The sequence below is a fragment of the Choloepus didactylus genome, chromosome 15, assembly GCF_015220235.1.
Source record: "Choloepus didactylus isolate mChoDid1 chromosome 15, mChoDid1.pri, whole genome shotgun sequence".
Lineage (NCBI taxonomy): Eukaryota > Metazoa > Chordata > Mammalia > Pilosa > Megalonychidae > Choloepus > Choloepus didactylus.
Genome location: NC_051321.1, coordinates 44566497 through 44580486, shown reverse-complemented (window position 1 = coordinate 44580486; position 13990 = coordinate 44566497). Strand labels below are relative to the sequence as shown.

The 13990-nt window shown below is 40.5% G+C and overlaps 2 protein-coding genes across 5 annotated transcripts in view; both read left to right on the top strand.

The window, feature by feature from the left end:
• The window catches only part of LOC119510231 (interferon-induced protein with tetratricopeptide repeats 1-like), a 33589-nt gene extending 29485 nt beyond the window's left edge, over positions 1 to 4104 (top strand). The window contains exon 2 of one of the 3 annotated variants that reach the window (XR_005211848.1): positions 167 to 304. Coding sequence is in view for 2 of the 3 variants with exons in the window: in XM_037804439.1 (XP_037660367.1) it covers positions 167 to 1598 (1432 nt within the window). In the remaining variant the exon portion in view is untranslated. Of the gene's footprint in view, positions 1 to 166 lie in introns of all 3 variants that reach the window. The other 2 variants (XM_037804439.1, XM_037804440.1) reach the window with 2 other exon arrangements.
• Positions 4105 to 5334: 1230 nt separating this feature from the next.
• On the top strand, positions 5335 to 13698 carry LOC119510234 (interferon-induced protein with tetratricopeptide repeats 5). 2 transcript variants are annotated; one of them, XM_037804446.1, is made up of 3 exons: positions 5335 to 6202; positions 6233 to 6302; positions 11666 to 13698. In XM_037804446.1, the coding sequence occupies exons 2-3, from the start codon at positions 6298 to 6300 to the stop codon at positions 13107 to 13109; spliced, it is 1449 nt and encodes a 482-aa protein (XP_037660374.1). In that variant the 5' UTR covers positions 5335 to 6202; positions 6233 to 6297; the 3' UTR covers positions 13110 to 13698. The 2 variants fall into 2 exon arrangements, with proteins under 2 accessions (XP_037660374.1, XP_037660373.1); XM_037804445.1 differs by having other exon boundaries at positions 5335 to 6302.
• The last annotated feature ends 292 nt before the right edge of the window (positions 13699 to 13990 follow it).

Here is a 13990-nt window from a genome sequence, read left to right as displayed (position 1 = left end):
CCTAAGAAGCCAAGCAGACTGCTTGCAAAGTCCATGCAGGTCTTAGAAATACAGGGACTCTGATTGAAGCAGATACAAGCACCAGAATACAAATGATTTTACCTAGTTTGTTTATAATGGTTATTTCTCAGCTAACAATGAAAATGTGTTTTCTGATTTTTCACAGTAAGAATGCTGATGAGCATCTGATCAAGGACAGGCTGGAGCAGTTGAGATGCCACTTTACATGGGCATTGCTCATTGAAGACACTGAAATACCTGATTTAGAAAACAGGGTCTTGGAGGAGATTCAGTTCCTAGACACTAAATACAATGTGGGAATACACAACCTACTGGCCTATGTGCAACACCTGGAAGACCAGAATGAGGAAGCCCTGAAGAGCTTGAAGGAAGCTGAAGACTTAATCCAGCAAGAACATGCCAACCAACCTGACCTGAGAAGTCTGGTTACCTGGGGCAACTATGCCTGGGTGTATTACCACATGGGCAGACTGGCAGAAACCCAGACTTACCTGGACAAGGTGGAGAACACTTGCGCGAAATTTGCAAATCCCTCCTGCTACAGAATGGAGTGTCCTGAGATGGACTGTGAGGAAGGATGGGCCTTGCTCAAGTGTGGAGGAAAGAATTATGAACGGGCCAAGGCCTGCTTTGAAAAAGCTCTGGAAGCAGACCCTGAAAACCCTGAATCCAGCACTGGGTACGCAATTACCCTCTTTCGCCTGGACAACTTGAACATAGCAACGGAGAAAGAATTGGGGTTTTCTCTTTGTCCCCTAAGGCAGGCCATCAGGCTAAATCCGGAAGATGCATATATTAAGGCGCTCCTTGCTCTGAAGCTCCAGGATGTAGGACACGAAGCTGAAGGAGAAAAGTACATTGAAGAAGCACTGACCAGCAAGTCCTCGCAGACCTACGTCTGGCGATATGCGGCCAAGTTTTACCGAAACAAAGGCTCTCTAGACGAAGCTCTTCGACTCCTAAAAAGGGCCTTGCAGGCAACACCTGCCTCATCCTTCCTGCATCACCAGATAGGGCTTTGCTACAGGGCACAAGTCATCCAAATAAAGCAAGCTACAAACAACCAGCCTAGGGGGCAGGATAGGGAAAATGTCCACAGAATGATAAGATCAGCTATATTTCATTTTGAATTTGCTGTGGAACAAAAGCCTACATTTGACGTTGCTTATATGCATCTGGCAAGTATGTATATAGAAGCAGGCGACCACAGAAAAGCCGAAGACACTTATCAAAAAGTGTTACGCATGAAATCACTCAAAGAGGAAACAAAGCAAAAAATACATTTCCACTATGGCCGGTTTCAGGAATTTCAAAGGAAATCTGACACCAGTGCAATTACCCAATATATAGAAGCACTAAAAATAGAAAAGGCATCCTTTTCAAGAGATAAAAGCATCACTGCTTTGGAGAAATTGGCTTTAAAGAAACTTCGGACAAACAAATCAGATGTGGAAAGTTTGAGCCTCCTTGGGTTCATCCACAAATTGAGAGGGGAAATGAATGAAGCCCTGGAGTACTATGAGAGGGCCTTGAGGCTGGTTGTTGACTTTGACAACTCTGTGGAACATGGTCCCTAGGTGCTAAAATGTCAGCCACTTTCACATTTCACGTTAGGTCAGCATGTAGTGATCATCTTTTCTGCTTACTGCTTTCAGAAATTTATTACATACTTCACTGTAATGATACAATTTTTGAACAATCCTCAAACCTGATAAAATGCTAGTTTTATTCAGAAAATAATGTGCATGTGTTTGTGTATATGTGTGTGTGAAACCATTTCTGTTTGAATGCTATATACTAGAAAACCAGTTTGTTGAATAGATTTGTAGTAATCTTTTTATTAATCTTTTTAATAAAAAGACTGGACTCACATACACTAAAAGAGTTCATTCATTCATTTTATCAACAAATAGTTTTTCAATGATAGATACCAAACATCCTATGGTGAACAAAGTAGACATTTTTCCAACCCTCATGCAGTCTACAGTCTAGTGAGGCAGACAAAAAACCAAGAACACAATCTATTAAAGATTAGCTTTCTCCATGATAATATTTGAAATTCAATTCATTGTCAAATTGTTCCAGTTTCTCTTGTACTATGCCATGTTATTTGCAGCACTATTTCAGTGACTTGCTGATAATGATCTAGTTAGAACAAGAAATATGGAAAGGACTCTAAATAATCTGAGAGACCATCTGAAACAATCATCTTTGATTATGCCTAACCACATTTTATTAAAAAGCAATGTAAACAAATAATTTTTTTTAACAGGTAAAAGGTTTGAAAAATAAGGAAGCAATGTTATTGTTTTTCATTCATGTATATGTTTTGAGGGAGGATGTATTCATTTCTTTTTGTGGCTGTAACAAATTACCACAGACTTGGTGGCTTAAAACAATAGAAATGTATTCTCACACAGTTCTGGAGGCTAGAAGTCCAAAATCAAGGTGTCAGCAGGGCCGTGCTTCCTCTAAGGCTCTAGGAAAAATTCTTTCTGGCTGCTTCCTAGCTTCTAGGGGCTCTTAACAATCCATGGCCTTCCTGGGCTTGTGCTGCATCACACCAATCTCTCCCGTCATCTTCACATGGCCTTCTACATCTCCCTCTCCCTTCTCCTACAAAGATGCCAGTCATTGGATTTAGGGCCTACCTTAAAACCATAATGAATTCATCTGGAGATCCTTAACTAATTACATCTTCAGAAACCCTACTTCCAAACACAAGCTCACATTCTGAGGTTCAGGTGGACATGAATTTTGGAGGAACACTATTCAATCTACTAAAGGAAGCATTTCCTCTAAACCAATACAGGGCATCCAGCAGGAGCCCTGAAGCCAAGGAGGCCACCAGCATACAAATTCCCAAGGAATTCACAGAAATATTGGGGAGGGCTTTGGATTGACATCAGAATTCTATAGGAACTGAAGGAACAAGCAAAATGTATCCATATCACTGATGGTCAGGCATCCGAGTTACAAAAAGAAGCAATCTTCCCAATCTCTTTATCACTAAAACAAGAGACTCATTAGCAAAAAGAATAACATTTAACAAAAAGAATAACAAAGTGCTTGTGTTGGGGGGCAGGGAGAAAGGCAGTATAGTAACTGCTGAAACACATCTAACCACTGCCAACTCTCCCCGAGTCAGAAATATTGAAAATAAATAATTGTTGGATAATTGGACGATTCTCTGGCCATTAGGCAACTCTTCCCAGGTACTGCACATCATTTGCACCCAGAAAGCAGAGCTTATTAATACAAAATATATCTTTGGATCATGTAAAGTGTTTGTGTGAGGTGTGTTTCACAATCTGCAGAGATCACAGTTATTCAGTGTCTTCTAACTGAACACTACCTCCCTGTCCCATCCTTCCCAACTCTGGGAGAGCTCTGCACACGTCAGGGCTCAGTAAAGCTGAGACAGTCTGCTGTGAGACAGTCTGCTTGTTTGCAGAGAAAAACAAAACAAAGCAAAACAAAACACAGCAAATCCAGGAACATGGATGTTCTTTTGCATTGAAAATACTATTGCTAAACTTATACATGAGTATCTCCAGGTATCACCAAGAGATCTCTTTAAATTGGCAGCTGAATTTCAGGAGCTTATTACTCCCATATAAAGGACTGACAGAACTTATTTAGAGTTTCCTCCACTCAAGAATTTCTACCAGTGCCTAGTGAGTATTTCTCATATACACCTAAATCAGGCCAAGCCACCACTCCCATATTCACTACTGTCACAGGTGCTCTAGCTCAGGCCATTGCTAATGGCTGCCTACACACCACTGCAGGCCCCAGCAACTTGAGGACCACCCTACCCACCAATGTCTCCGTTCTTATAAAGCTACTAGAGCTGTAACTGTGTTGGGATTCGGAGCCTCTACCCTATAGCCTGCCACTGCTTAGAATGCCCATCCTCAGCCTGTGGCTACAGTGCTGTGCTTTGTGCCTGGCCAGACCAAATGTGGTATGTCTACTTCACTCTGGAGTCCCATGCTGAAGGGAGTAGGCTTCTTTGGCATTCCCCTGGATATTCACCCTTTCACCCAGACCTCCTCCTCTTGAACCCCAGAACCATCCCCCCACCTACTCTTGATCTCTATTCATCTTTTCCTTCTCCACCTACAGTTTGCCTCCTATCTCTTGCAGGCTGTGCTGTAAGGATTCATTCCAAAAAAGATTAGGAATACAAATGAAGGTTTTATAGCAGTGGTTCTCAACAGGGGGTGGGGGGATTTTGCCCACGGGGGACATATGGCAATGTCTAAAGACATTTTTGGGTGTCATGACTGCAGGATGCTACTGGGATCTAATGCGCAAAAACCAGAGATGCTGCTTAAACATCCTATGGTGCACTGGACAGCTTCCTATAAAAAAGAATTATCCAGCCCAAATGTCAATAGTACTGAGGTTGAGAAACCCCGACTTGCAGATATTTCTTGGAAGAGTTATTAAAAGTAAGTATTTTACTCTCGAGCACTTCCTCAGTGACCTAGCTATTCCTTAAGTTTCAGTTTCCCAAGCAGATTTTATATCAGTTGCTAAGTTTCATGTTCTTTTCCCTTTTTTCTCTATTGCTATGTTTTGCATGTTGATAAGAATAAATTCTAAAGACAATAAACTTCCAATTCTCCCAAGAATCCACTCAACCTAACAGTCTATAAAAGATTTCTATTCAGATTCCACCTAGTATTTTCAGCATGTTCCACACCCACTTGATAGTCAGGTCTTTTCTTAATTTTTGTCAATTCTGAAAATGCACATTCCTATAAACTTCTTAAAGATGGTTTTGTTTTTCTAGATTTAAATTCCTAAACAATGTAAGTAGATAACCAGGAATTTTTTTCCATTGATTTTCACCCCTGATTGCTTAGTTGCTATCCATTTAAACCTTAATAAACAAAGACCGTCTCTTAATCCTGATGCAACTAAGAGAAGGGAAGGGATAGAAGTGGGAAAATGGAAGGAAAAAGAAGATCAATGCATTGGGAAATGTTTCAAACATTGGTAGCTCTACTAAGTTTTTATGCATCCTTGGAAAGAAGGAGATTCTAAATTATTTTTCTATGCAAACTAAATTTTTCCATATCTTTTCTAAAATTTGTCTCCCTATTTCATTAGAGATAAACATTACAATAGCCCACAGGCTCCCCAAACCCATACTGCCTCTCTAATCTCATTTCTTATGACTTTTCCTTTGCTCTCTCCACTACAACCACACTGTGCCAAGCATGTTCCCACCTCAAGGCTTTTGCACTTATACTGTTTCCTCTGCCTGGAATGCTCTCCAACCCCCCAACTCCCAACACCACCAGTGCTCACTCCTTCACCCTCTTCGGAGCTCTGCTCAACTGCCACTTTCTCGGTGTTCAATGCCTTGAACAACGTCTGACTCTTAGTAGTTGTTCAACAAAATTTGTTGAATGAATGAATAACTGAATTCAGACGGGACAAAAAATTTAATGGATGGGTATTTGGCTTTTTGTGCCTAGTTTCCCAATACGACGCCCATCTTTATTGGGACTTTATATCAAGCACTGTTGGCGAGGGCAAGGATGACAACAAGCATTCTCTCATACATCGTGGGCGGGAGTATACAAACCTCTTTGCAAAGCTATTCGACAATAGCTATCAAAATCTAAAATGTACATTTGGACCCCCAAATTTCTCTACTACAAATTTACCCAAAGGAAATAATGACATATGTGCAAAGCATTGCAGTATTGTTTGTTGGGTGAAAACACGAGGCAGGGACTTCAGCCTCCGCTTAGAATGTAGAAAGCTGGAAAAACCATCCTTCTCCTTTCTACTACAAAAATAACGCTGGACAACCTCCTGTCGTTTTTATATTAAAAAAAAAAAAAAAGTTAAACCGAGCGGCACGTAGACTCCGTGAGGCAGGTGAGAGCCGAGCCCACCGTCTCGTTTCCGAAATCCAGAGGCCTCAGCGGCAAATTAAACTCTAAACGAACCTCAGTTCGGCAAACGTTTCCCGCGGCTCTTCAGCCCGGCTCGGACCTCCCCCAGGTCTTCCGGAAGCTTCGGTTTCCTGGGGCTGGGCTCCGCTAGGTCTAGGATCAGATTCACATCTCACATTCTAGATTCCTCCTCGGCCTTGTCCTTAACAAAGACAAACCGCGCGGCACCGACCAGCGCTGCAAACGCCCCGCGGAAAACCGGCGCGCGCTCCCGTAGCTGCCCGCGCGCCACTGCGACGCAGCCCGGAATCCCCGGCCCTGAGGAGAAAGCCTGCGGGGACTGCAGAGCCCAGCCACCATGAGGTAAGGACTTTTCCCAGCTGCTTCTCCCAAACCCTGCCTTTGTTTCAAATCGCCGTTTTCCATTAATTAGGTTTCCAGCCCAACGCCGAGGCCCTTCAAAGGGCCAAGCTCCTCACCCACGGCCACCAGGCGTCTGCATTCGGGACGCTCCCGGGATCCCTGTCCCTTCCCGGGAATCTGAAGTCCGGGCTGATGGGAATCTGGCCAGGAGGACGCTCCCTGGGAGCCCTGTTTCATCCTTGCGGCCGTCCTCGGCTGTCGCGATGGTGGCCGTGCTCGGTTTGCGAGCGTTTGCGGCCGCCGCCTTGTGGAAAGCCCCTCAGCGCCCTCAGAGCTCCTGCCCGGGAGGGTCCCCCAAGGGCGTCCGGGGCGGATACTACGTGACACGGGTCCCCTACGGCCTGTCGAGACCTTCCTTTCCAGGTGTCCCGTTGCCATTCCCTCAGTGGCGACGAACGCGGTTTCGCCACAACCCTCCAGGAGTCACATATGTCAGCTACTGCCATTTTGCTTTTCTGATTTCCAAGATACGGTCTGAGTTCTTTACTTCTTTTGAATTACCTTTGTACCACATACAGATTTATATTATTCTACCTCATTCACTGTGTTATGAGACTTTGTCTGCTTTACTAACTTATGATGGTGGCGTCCTTTTCTTACCCGTTTTGTATCTCCAGGGAATGGCATCATGCCCTGCAAGTGGTTGGTGAATCATCCTCATTTAAAGAGTTGAGGAATGAGAAGCTAAGAGCTTGGACACTAGAGGAAGATAGTCGTTTGTTCTAAATCCTCACCCTGAACACCTACTACCTGGTGATCTTGAACAACAAAGCAAAGTTTCTTAAACTATAAGCCTCAGTTTCTTATCTATAAAAATGAATGACATGCATCTCACAGGACTGTGGAAAGGGTTAATTGACATAATGCATGTAGACTGCTTAGTACATAATACTTGTACAGTAAATGGTGACTATAATTATTAATTTAAAATTTTTAAGTGCCTCCTCACCTTCTAACATTTGTTAAGAGGGAGGTTTATGGAAGGAGCTTGTCCGACTCAAAAGGACAAATACTGTATGACCTCGCTGATATGAAATTATTAGAATATGCAAATTCATAGAGTCAGAATCTAGAATGTAGGTTACCAGGGGACAGGGTTGGGGTAAGGAATGAGGAGTTAATGCTTAAATTGTACCAAATTACTATTTGGGGTGATCATGAAGTTTTGATAATGGATGGTGGTGATGGTAGCACAACATTGTGAACGTAATGAACAGCACTGAATTATATATGTGAATGTGGTTAAAAGGGGAAATTTTAACCCTAGAATAAAAATTTTTAAAAAACATAGCAGTAGGCAACAGTGAACCCTATTGTAAAAGATGGGCTATAGTTAATACTACAATTACAAAAATGTTCTTTATTGAATTGTAACAAATGTACCACAGGAATGCAAGGTGTTAGTAATAGGGTGTCATATGGAAACTCTGTATTTTATGCATGGTTTTTCTATAAATCTACAGCTTCTCTAATAAAAAGTTTTAAAAAGTGGTGGTAGGGACTTGAAGGTACAGTGGGGATGAGGGAGGGTCTCGTATGTATATGCAGGATGGGGTAGAAGAGTGTTGGATCCCATTGGGGACTCACTGTCTTCCAAGGACAATGAAAGACAGCTCCTTCCTAGCAAAAGACCAAAATCACCTAGAGATAAATGTTGCCTCTTCATATACAATAGTCTCTCTGCCAGCTTCCCAGAGACAAAGTTGAAAAAAAAAAAAAGGTAAAAACTTCCCACAGTGTTCTCTTGTTCTTAAATTCCAGTGGTCTGGTCAAAGCACTTCAGTGGGTGACTGTGTCCCTTTGGATTCTCACAGCCGTGTTCATAATACCTGAGGCAACCCTCCTCATCCCCTTCTTGGACTGAGCTGGTAGAATCTGATGGAATAGAGGCAGACATTCATTTTACTCTATGGAGGGGCAGGGAGCTAGTAAGCACACATGTCGAGTATCTGTGCAGGCTGTGAGGACATGACATGTCTTGCCCATACTTTTGCTGTAGTTACACTAAAGAAAGGAAAAATTACCAAGGAACCATCCAACCAGGTTTCGCAGTCAGGACCATGGGAAATAGTCTAAAACCTATTTTCAAAATCCACACAAGCCAAACGGAGCACGCCAAGATACAAGAGGGACAGAAACTGAAGTGGGAAGAGGTTTGGAACCATTAATAGGAAAGGAGGAACTGGCAGGAACACCCTCATCTGGAATTTAGGTGTTTTTTATTGCTAGGCCTGTGCCTCTGGACATGCCAGAACTGCCAATATGTAACCACATTAATTCAATCATTCAACAAATATTTGTTTATTGAGCTTCTTCTATGTCTCTGGCATAGTAGGTGCCAGGGACACAGAAGTGGAAAAAAAAAAAAAAGACAGAACAAGATCTGTTCTCGTGGGGCTTATTTTTTAATGAGGGAAATAATAAGTGAATAAACAACAAAATTCAGAAATTGATAAGGACTATATTGAAAATAAAACATTTTAAATAGGTCTGTCATAGCTGTCCCCTTATGTAAGGAATACTTGAGCGAAGTTATGAGAAAGCGCTAGTTATATAAATATTTGGGCGCAAAGCATAAAAAGAACAGCAGGTATAAAGCCCTTGGACTTGATATGTTCCAGAGATAGAAAGGAGGTCAGTATGTTATCTCAAGTATAATGAACAATAGAGGGAGTAGTAGGAGAGAAGGTTGGAGGGATAGACAAGGTCAGGTCTTTAGGTACTTGAAGGATGTAGCAAGAGCAGGATTAATATCTACGGGTGTTGTGAAGCCATTGGAAGGTTTTTAAGCAGTAAAGTGATATAATCTGGTTTATATTTTCAATAGTTTACTAGTGCTATATGTAGAATGGATTATAGGAGATCAAGAGTGGAAGCGGGGAGAATAGATTTTTACCACTTCACAGGAAAGACAGTTGTGATGTAGACTAGGAAAACAGGAATAAAAATGGATGAAAGTGTATGGATTTGAGATGTATATAGGTGGTAGATTTAACAGGACTGCCTATTAGATTTGGATGAGGGGGTGAGGGAAGAAGAGAATCAAAGATTATTCCTAGATTATTTTGCCTGTGGAACTAAGAGGTGCCAACCAATGTGGGGAAGACTAAGGCAGAGACAGGATCAAGGAACTCAGATTTCTGAATTGGCTATCTTTATTTGAGATGCCAGTTGAACTTCTAAATGAAGATGTGGATTAAAAATTAGATAGTTCTGGAATTCCAAGAGAGATAAAAGAAATATATTGGCAGGTTGTCAGTGTATATACCAAAAGGTCTTTAATTAGATTATGGAAAATAAAGTATTTTAATTTGCTTTCTTATCTTAATAACGAAGATATTTAAATCTTTGATAATTAAGATTCTTTTCTGTTCTTAGGATTACTCTTATTATAATTTTACCCAGCTTTTCTTTTGTTGTTCTAGAGAATCACTCACCATCCTCATATTAAAAAATCTCTTTTCTACTTCCTGTCTGAAGCACTCAGCACATCACTGACCTGTTGAGAAGTAGCTTCATCTCAGAATAATCCCAGCAATGTAGAATGTTGTGATTTTAGATTAAGTGATTATATTGAAAACCCTTAAATATCTGTCATGTTTTTTCCAGGAGGCAGCTACACAGATCTCTTTTTCCTCAATTTAAGCTGCTCTAAAATGCTTGCCTGTTTTGTTTTTAGGTACCTCCCCACTCCCCAAACCCCAAGCAAAGTGAATTTTACAAACACTAGTTATATCCTGTTTTAAAAGCAGACCATTCCAGAATTAGCTCTAAGTTTAGTGAATTAAAGACAGTATAGAATTATGATTGAAAGATATGCTTTTGAGTCATACAGAACTAGATTTGAATCTTGACTCAGCCACTTTATAGCTGTGTGGCTTTGGACATGTAATTTAAACTGGCTCCCAATCTTCAACCACAAAATTGTGAAAATAATAATAAAAGGTTGTTAGGACAATTTAATATAATTTTTATAAAGTGCTTGGCATACTATTTTTTTCTTTTATCTTCATTTTATTGAGATATATTCACATACCACGCAGTCATACAAAACAAATCGCACTTTCGATTGTTCACAGTACCATTACATAGTTGTACATTCATCACCTAAATCAATCCCTGACACCTTCATTAGCACACACACAAAAATAACAATAATAATAATTAGAGTGAAAAAGAGTAATTGAAGTAAACTAGAACACTGGGTACCTTTGTCTGTTTGTTTCCTTCCCCTATTTTTCTACTCATCCATCCATAAACTAGACAAAGTAGAGTGTGGTCCTTATGGCTTTCCCAATCCCATTGTCACCCCTCATAAGCTACATTTTTATACAACTGTCTTCGAGATTCATGGGTTCTGGGTTGTAGTTTGATAGTTTCAGGTATCCACCACCAGCTACCCCAATTCTTTAGAACCTAAAAAGGGTTGTCTAAAGTGTGCGTAAGAGTGCCCACCAGAGTGACCTCTCGGCTCCTTTTGGAATCTCTCTGCCACTGAGGCTTATTTCATTTCCTTTCACATCCCCCTTTTGGTCAAGAAGATGTTCTCCATCCCACGATGCCAGGTCTACATTCCTCCCCGGGAGTCATATTCCATGTTGCCAGGGAGATTCACTCCCCTGGGTGTCTGCTCCCACGTAGTGGGGAGGGCAGTGATTTCACCTTTCAAGTTGGCTTAGGTAGAGAGAGAGGGCCACATCTGAGCAACAAAGAGGCATTCGGGAGGAGGCTCTTAGGCACAATTATAGGGAGGCCTAGCCTCTCCTTTGCAGCAACCGTCTTCCCAAGGGTAAAACCTATGGTAGAGGGCTCAACCCATCAAAGCTTGGCATACTATTGGGCACATAGTAGGCTATCAATAAATGGTAGCTTTATTTATTGTTTTGTTTTAAGGACACACCTGATGTTAGATAGTGTTCTATAGATAGTGTAACATTTAGACTATTGAGCTAACTCTGCAGTGAGCCCATGTCATATCCATTAAGTTCATTTTTCAAATATATCCTTGTTTTCCATTTAATTTAACCCTTCTCCTTGAATAACGTAGCAGAAATTTCAAGTTACAAGACAGCTGGTACCTGTTGGATTTGAGGCCCTCTTATCCATTAAGCCCTATAGGCCTAGTATCTTGAACTGTCCTGTCCGATACAGTAGCCACTAGTCACATGTGGCTATTTAAGTTAATTAAAATTAACAAAAATTTAAAATTCAGTGGTTATGCAGAGAACCGTACTTAGGGTTTAAAAATTATCTAATATTTCCTTTATTTCTTCAAAAATTAAAAAGGATTTTATCTTTGACAGTGAAATTCCTAAGGAATCCTTGAAGGCCATCCTGTTGGAGTTAGAATGTCACTTCACATGGAATTTACTGAAGGAAGACATCGATCTGCTTGATGTGGAAGATACAATTGGGCAACAGCTTGAATTTCTTACCACAAAATCCAGACTTGCTCTTTATAACCTATTAGCCTATGTGAAACACCTAAAAGGCCAAAATAAAGATGCCCTCAAGTGCTTAGAACAAGCAGAAGAAATAATCCAGCAAGAACACTCAGACGAAGAAGAACTACGAAGTCTGGTCACTTGGGGAAACTATGCCTGGGTATATTATCACATGGATCAGCTCGAAAAAACTCAGAAGTATATAGACAAGGTAGAGAACGTCTGTAAGAAATTGTCCAGTCCTTCTGACTACATGTTAGAGCGCCCTGAGATTGACTGTGAAAAAGGATGGGCACTCTTGAAATTTGGAGGAAAGTATTACCAAAAGGCTAAGGTGGCTTTTGAGAAGGCTCTGGAAGCAGAACCTGACAATCCAGAATTTAACATTGGCTACGCCATCACAGTATATCGGCTGGATGATTTTGACAGAGAAGGGTCCGTAAAGAGCTTTTCTTTGGGCCCTCTGAGGAAAGCTGTTACCCTGAACCCAGATAACACCTACATTAAGGTTTTTCTGGCACTGAAGCTTCAAGATGTACATGCAGAAGCTGAAGGGGAGAAGTATATTGAAGAAATCCTGGACCAAATATCATCCCAGCCTTATGTCCTTCGTTATGCAGCCAAATTCTACAGGAGAAAAAACTCCTGGGACAAAGCTCTTGAACTTTTAAAAAAGGCCTTAGAGGTGACACCAACCTCTTCTTTCCTGCATCACCAGATGGGACTTTGCTACAGGGCACAAATGATCCAGATCAAGAAAGCCACACGTAACAAGCCTAAAGGAAAGGATAAATTGAAGGTCGAAGAGCTGATTGCATCCTCTATATTTCATTTCAAAGCTGCCGTGGAACGGGACTCAATGTTTGCATTTGCCTATACAGACCTGGCCAACATGTACGCAGAGGGAGGCCAGTATAGAAATGCTGAAGACATTTTCCAGAAAGCCCTTCATCTGGAGAACATAACCGATGATCATAAACATCAGATCCACTACCACTATGGCCGCTTTCAGGAATTTCACCGGAAAGCAGAAAATACTGCCATTCATCATTATTTAGAAGCCTTAAAGGTCAAAGGCAGATCGTCCCTACGTAGCAAACTGACAAGTGCTCTGAAGAAATTAGCTACCAAGAGACTTAGTCACAATGCCTCAGATGTGCAGAGTTTAAGTGCCCTGGGGTATGTTTATAAGCTGGAAGGAGAAAAGAGGCAAGCTGCTGAGTACTATGAGAGGGCCCAAGAGATAGATCCAGAAAACACAGAATTCCTTACAGCTCTCTGTGAACTTCGACTTTCTATTTAAATACATACTCTAGGAAATTAGTTCTAGGTTTTCCCACACATTTTGTATTTTCATATTTGTTTGTTTATTGTTTTAATCCATTGTTCTTTATAGAGCCAATATTTATTTAATGGTTACTGTGTACTAGGCAATATGCTAAATACTTTATTTACATTATGATGAATCTTTTGCCATTTTATCCTTTTTATTAAATTAAAATAGTATTCTCCATTAAGAAACAGCAACATTTCAGCTGTTAAATTTTTAAAAATGGTATGGCCATTATGACTTTATACCTTTATCTCTGCTATTTATGATAATTTTCTGATTAAATTTTGTTAAATTTCCCATAGACTCATTTATGCAGTAAAATCCTAGATGAACTTTTGACACCTAGATCAGGAACACTGAGGAGTGCAAAATTATGTGGTTTGCAAAAGATAGAACCTTCCTACAGTTACATATGTTCTGACTTTGATCAGGACATTTAACCATCAACCTGATAGTCATCTAAAAGAATTTTGTTGGAAAAAAAGTTCACATTAATAAAGTTTGTCATCTCTGATGATCTCAATAAAAGTAAAAAAAAAAAAAAAAAAAAAAAAAAAGGCAGGAGAAAAAGATTTCCTCAGACTTTATATATGAGAGAATTTCTCCCAAAATATTCATTAAGTAGTTAGAAATAGTTATGAGAAAAAAAAATGAGTAAGGGAAAATCATTAGTTTCGGGTTTCTCTGATTGTTTTAACTAGTAGAATAAACCTAAGCCGAATGTAGATGGAACTTATTTTCTTCCTTCCATTTAAAATTGCAGTATTTTTAGGTTAAAAGCATTGAGACAAAAAGCTGACTAATAGAGAAATTAGGGGAAATGATAAATAAATGAATAAGTAAATGCCTCT